General features: G+C 45.8%; 1 protein-coding gene across 1 annotated transcript; it reads right to left on the bottom strand.

The window, feature by feature from the left end:
- Nucleotides 1-1767: 1767 nt before the first annotated feature.
- On the bottom strand, nt 1768-5119 carry LOC125686710 (uncharacterized). Its single transcript, XM_048931039.1, has 2 exons — nt 5085-5119; nt 1768-4164 (listed from the first exon to the last, which is right to left on the bottom strand). The coding sequence occupies exon 2, from the start codon at nt 3868-3870 to the stop codon at nt 1888-1890; it is 1983 nt and encodes a 660-aa protein (XP_048786996.1). The 5' UTR covers nt 3871-4164; nt 5085-5119; the 3' UTR covers nt 1768-1887.
- Nucleotides 5120-6482: the final 1363 nt, after the last annotated feature.

Genomic DNA, 6482 nt, shown 5'->3' with positions numbered 1-6482 from the left:
CATGAACAGTCAAACAGTGTAGGTTGCAGTAACAAATACATTACTGAAATCAAACCTCATTAGGACAGGAGGGAAAAGAGCCCTTCAAGGTCAAAACGATTAATATTCTTTACAGGAAGCCACACTGTATAATCTTTTCTCAACAGACTGTCTTGGACCTGCAGCAGAAATAGTCACATTTCTTAGTTCTGTTGTGTGTAATACATAGAAATCTGAAGTAGAATGTTCCATTCATTTTCAAGATATATTCCTTCAATTTCTGTCTTGTATTGCTTTCTGTACTGGTTTTGTCTGGGTTAGATTTAATTTCCTTCACAGTAGCTCATATGGTACTGAATTCTGAATTTGTGATGAAAAAACCCTGTTCATAAAATGCCAGGTGTTCATTTGTTGCTGAACAGTGCTTACACCACAGCAGGGCCTTCTTTGTCTCTCACATTGCTCCACTAGTAAGCAGACTGAGACTGCACAAGAGTTTGAGAGGAGACACAGACAGGGCACTGAGTGTGAATAACCAAAGGAACATCTTATTCCATATGTTATAATCTTCAGCAATAAAAACAGGGGGGCTGAAGAAGAAAGGGGAGGAAGGCATAGTAGTTATGGCATTTCTCTTCCAAAGTAATCACTATGCATGACGGAGCCCTGCTTTCCTGGAACAGGCTGAACATACGATGTGGAGTAATTAATTAATTATTTACTTTGTTTTGTTTCTGCACACAGCTTTAGTTTAACCAGCTAAACTGTATTTGTCTCAATCGTGTGTCTCTTTTATGTTTCCAACCCTCTCTCTCTCATCCCATTGTGGAGATGGAAGTGAGTACCTATGTGGAGATCAGCTATCTGTGAGGGTTAGAAGACAACACCTTCCTACAACATGACTTCTTGACTAAAATGCTCTTCCAGTCAAAATTTTATTTAATTATGCACATAGTCAAGTTTTACTCATGGTCATAACCAGGAATAGTATGGCATTATAAAGACTTTAAGATTACATAAATTACAATTTATAAAAAGTTTGACAGCTAAAAACCTTCCCTTGAAAACTGAGAAAATTTTGATATTCTGTTTTTGAAACTATTTTGGCATTTGTAGGATTACCATGCCCAGCAATGTCTTCATACAGAGAAAAAATGGGCATATGAACCTCAGATTAAAAGCTATATCTGACAGAGAACATGACTCAAGGTGTCTCCCAATCTCAGTTGCACTTTGCTACAGCTTTCATTTCTTTTTAATATCCCTTCACACAACCTTTCACAAGCAAGATCAAATCTCTCACACTTTGTCACGGAGTTGACCAGATCAATCTATGTCCGTGACAGGGGCGACAGGCCTCTGCCCTCCCCCCCCACCCCAGTCCCACAAAAATGGGAAGGAAGGAAGGGAGGAAAAGAGCAGCGGCAACAATCTATGGAGGAAAACTTATTTTACTATAATATCGGAATACAAGATAACACAATAGATACAATTTAATTGCAATTGAGATGAATAAATCAGACAAGGTGAGAGAGGGAGAGTTCCCGGGACCGAGTCAAACCTGAAAAGCTTGGAACGGCTAGGAAAGCACCTCCAGCACCCACTGCCAGGCAGCAAGAGAGCGCCCCCCCCACCCGGAAGGGCCAGATCCCGTGACTGCTGTAACGTATAGGGATAGGTAGCTGGGATTGGGCAGTGACACTTTAATGCCCCGTAAACTACATGATGTTTTGATGTGGAATACTGAAACCCAAAAACAAAAAACAAACAAACAAACAAACAACATAGAACCATGACATTCCACCCCTTATTCTACATCGTTACATCATGCTTAAAATATATATACATATATACAAACAAACAAAAAATGATTAAAATGCACACATGGCTATATACATATACATAGAATTAGTAACTGCACTCCCCCGGCATCAAGTTTCCTTGTGGTACACACTGGACATCCCCATTCTTCTGCATTACCCACCAAGTGGATCCTGGTCCCTGGGCAAAAACTGTACCACGGAGAGGTTTGCCCTTTCCAGAAGCTGGAAGAACCCAAACTGCCTTTCCTAACATGTTCTTTACATGTACAACAGGGACTTTATCTCCCTCTACGGTATGTAGGGAACTGGATTGATTAGGACCATCACGATTAATAGATCCTCTGGTATTGACCAACCAGGTGGCTTCTGCCAAATGCTTCTCCCAGTGCTTAAATGTTCGGCCACCCAGTGCTTTTAGCATCGTTTTTAACAATCCATTGTATCGTTCAATTTTACCAGAGGCTGGAGCATGATAGGGAATATGGTAAATCCACTCAATGCCATGATCTTTGGCCCAAGTATTTACAAGAGAATTTTTGAAATGAGTCCCATTATCTGACTCAATCCTTTCTGGGGTGCCATGTCGCCACAGGACTTGTTTCTCGAGACCCAGTATGGTGTTTCGGGCGGTAGCATGGGGTACTGCATATGTTTCAAGCCACCCAGTGGTTGCCTCCACCATAGTAAGCACATAATGCTTACCATTGCAAGATCGTGGCAAGGTGATATAATCAACCTGCCATGCCTCCCCATATTTGTACTTTTGCCATCGCCCTTCCTCCCACAGAGGTTTCATCCTCTTGGCTTGTTTGATGATGGCACATGTTTCACAGTTATGAATAACCTGTGCAATGGCATCCATCGTTAAGTCCACCCCTCGGTCTCTGGCCCATTTGTATGTTGCATCTCTCCCTTGATGACCTGAGGTCTCATGGGCCCACCGAGCCAGAAATAATTCACCCTTGTTCTGCCAGTCCAGGTCTATTTGAGCCACCTCAATTCTGGCAGCTCGATCTACCTGATGGTTATTTTGCTGTTCTTCAGTAGCCCGACTCTTGGGCACATGAGCATCTACATGGCGCACCTTTACAACTATAGTCTTTGTTCGGGCAGCAATGTCTTTCCACAGTTCAGCAGCCCAAATAGGTTTACCCCTTCTTTGCCAGTTATTTTGCTCCCACTGCTGTAACCACCCCCATAAGGCATTTGCTACCATCCATGAGTCAGTGTAAAGATAGAGCATTGGCCACCTCTCCCGTTCAGCGACATCTAAGGCCAGTTGGACAGCCTTTACCTCTGCAAATTGGCTTGATTCTCCTTTCCCTTCAGTGGCCTCTGCAACTTGTCGTGTGGGGCTCCACACAGCAGCTTTCCATCTGCGATGCTTTCCCACAATACGACACGATCCATCTGTGAACAGGGCATATTTCTTTTCATTCTCTGGTAGTTCATTGTATGGTGGGGCTTCTTTAGCACGTGATACTTCTTCTCCCGGTGGTGTTCCAAACTTTTTACCTTCAGGCCAGTCCATGATGACTTCTAGGATTCCTGGACGGCTGAGGTTCCCCATCCGTGCTCGTTGTGTAATCAGTGCAATCCACTTACTCCAAGTGGCATCAGTAGCATGATGGGTGGAGGGAACCTTTCCTTTAAACATCCAGTTCAGCACTGGCAGTCGAGGTGCGAGAAGGAGCTGTGTTTCAGTACCGACTACTTCGGAAGCAGCCCGAACCCCTTCATAAGCGGCTAAGATCTCCTTCTCAGTTGGAGTGTAGTGCTCTTCAGACCCTCTGTACGCCCGACTCCAGAATCCCAGGGGTCGGCCTCGGGTCTCTCCTGAGGCTCTTTGCCACAAACTCCAAGTGGGACCGTTCTCTCCAGCAGCAGTGTAGAGGATGTTCTTTATACCCTGTCCAGTCCGTACTGGCCCTAGGGCCACGGCACGGGCTATCTCCTGTTTAATCTGTTCAAAAGCCTGCTGCTGCTCAGGGCCCCATGTAAACTCATTTCTCATTCGCGTCACATAATAAAGGGGGCTTACAATGAGGCTGTAGTTTGGAACATGCATTCTCCAAAAGCCCACTGCACCCAGAAAAGATTGTGTCTCTCTTTTGCTAGTGGGTGGAGACGTAGCAGTGATTTTGTCGATCACATCTGTCGGGATGTGACGACGGCCATCTTGCCACTTTATACCTAGGAACTGAATCTCCTGGGCAGGTCCTTTCACTTTGCTTCGCTTAATAGCAAAACCAGCACTCAGAAGAATTTGGATCGTTCTCTCTCCTTTTGTGAAGACTTCTTCTGCTGTATCGCCCCACACAATGATGTCATCAATGTACTGCAGGTGCTCAGGAGCACTGCCCTGTTCCAATACAGTTTGGATCAACCCATGGCAAATGGTCGGGCTGTGTTTCCACCCCTGGGGCAAACTGTTCCAGGTATACTGAATGCCCCTCCATGTGAAAGCAAACTGTGGCTTACATTCTTTGGCCAAAGGGATGGAAAAGAAGGCATTAGCAATGTCAATGGTGGCATACCATTTGGCCGCTTTTGACTCCAGTTCATACTGGAGTTCTAACATGTCCGGCACAGCAGCACTCAGTGGGGGTGTGACTTCATTCAGGCCACAGTAGTCCACCGTCAGCCTCCATTCTCCACTGGCTTTACGCACTGGCCATATGGGGCTGTTAAAAGGCGCGTGAGTTTTGCTGATCACTCCCTGGCGCTCTAGTTGACGAATTAACTTATGAATGGGGAGCAAAGAATCCCTGTTGGTGCGGTACTGACGCCTGTGCACCATTTTTGTAGCAATCGGTACGTGTTGCTCTTTTACTCGCAGCAGCCCCACAACAGATGGATCTTCTGACAGGCCAGGCAAAACAGACAGCTGCTTAATGTTGTCTGTGTCCACAGCAGCTATTCCAAAGGCCCATCGATACCCCTTAGGATCCTTGAAATGCCCCCTTCTGAGATAATCAATCCCTAGTATACATGGAGCCCCTGGGCAAGTCACAATAGGATGTTTTTGCCAGTCCTTACCAGTGAGGCTTATCTCGGCCTCCAACACAGTCAATTCTTGAGAGCCCCCAGTCACTCCAGAAATATGGATTGATTCTGTCCCTTCATGACTCGAGGGCATCAGAGTGCACTGTGCACCAGTGTCCACCAGGGCCTTATATTTCAGTGGTTCTGATGTGCCAGGCCATCGAATCCACACAGTCCAATATACTCTATTATCCCTTTCCCCCCCGTGACTGAGGGCAGGGCCCCCCTATTCATTACCTGTGGTAACTGGAGCAACTGCACTGGTGGTAGATCTGCCTTGTAATTCTTTCACCCGGGCTCGTAGTACAGGAGTAGGTTGACCGTGCCACTTCCCCATGTCTTCTCCATGGTCACGTAGGTAATACCATAAGGTAATTCGCGGTGTATTATTTCTTACTTGAGCCGCAGAGCGTCTGCCTCTAACAGCTGAGATTTTTGATCGTGCACGTAAGAAGGAAGGTTCATCGTCTTTAGTTAGGTGGGCTCGCCAAAATTTCATCATCTCCTTCACCTCCTTCGCTAGACTCATTTGATTATCCTGATCTTCATCCAGTGTCTCTGATACTGCTACAGGTTTGTCACGGTTAATCAGTTGAGACACTTGCTCTGTCATTCTTGATATTGCAGCAACGGCAGAATGAACTGGGGACAGCAATTGTTCGTAGTTTTGGAGCGTAAGAATTAATTCATAAACTAAGGGCGTTCTCTGTTGTTCCTGGTATCTGTCACACGCTGACGTTAGTGTAGCAGCATATTTATCCGGTGCTGTTGTCACGATTTTCTGCCATATCTCAGGTGTTGTCCTCACCTTTTCAGGGTCACGGTTTTGGTGTGGTTGGTTAGGAACAAAGTCAGGGTCATACAACATTTCCACCACGCCTATTTCCCTCAAATACTGGATACCCTTTTCAACTGTATCCCATTTTTTCATTGCAATCTTCAAGCCATTTTTGAAGGGATACTTTTCCTTCACGGCTATTAACACTCGTTCCCAGAGGGAGGCAGCCTCATCCGAACATCGACTAATTCCTCTATCAATAGCTGGATCTCTGGCAATGGCACCCAGTTGGCGAGCTTCATTACCATCCAGAGACAAGCTATGGGCCCCACTGTCCCAACAGCGAACCAACCAGGAAACAAGACTTTCATTCGGGCGCCGTGTAAACTCCTTTCTTGAACCTTGGATTTCAGTCATCTTTAGAGGCCGGCGAGTAGTAATAGAGACTTCCTCTTCATCACTCTCTTCTGCATGTCTCTTAGTTTTCGCTTTTGCCTTTCGCGATGGTGGTGGTTCTGAGGAGGGCCCCTCGCCTGGATCTTCCTCCTCCTCCTCCTCTTCTTCTCTTTTTTGTTCAAGACGCGAAGACACTCGTTTCCATTTCTTGCCCTCCACAGGAGCAACTGGTATTGTTACTGGTGTCTCCTGTGATTGATTAGATTTGACTTGGGGATTTTCCCCTTTGGCTTGAACCTCAGCTCGGAAACTCTCTCTCTCCGGAATGGTATTATATAGGGCACGGTAAGCACAAGCCAAACCCCAAATAAGTTGTACCTCCTTAGATTTATGTAAGCCGCATAGTCCCTGACTCAGATACTGCCTTAGTTTCTCAGGATCCCACAGGTGTTCAAGAGTAA

Source organism: Lagopus muta, chromosome Z (assembly GCF_023343835.1).
Source record: "Lagopus muta isolate bLagMut1 chromosome Z, bLagMut1 primary, whole genome shotgun sequence".
Classification (NCBI taxonomy): domain Eukaryota; kingdom Metazoa; phylum Chordata; class Aves; order Galliformes; family Phasianidae; genus Lagopus; species Lagopus muta.
This window is presented reverse-complemented; position numbering and strand designations above follow the sequence as displayed.

What these genes read in the sequence shown, in the direction of transcription:
- LOC125686710 (XM_048931039.1), bottom strand. Translation starts at nt 3,870, where the DNA reads ATGCATGTTCCAAACTACAGCCTCATTGTAAGCCCCCTTTATTATGTG.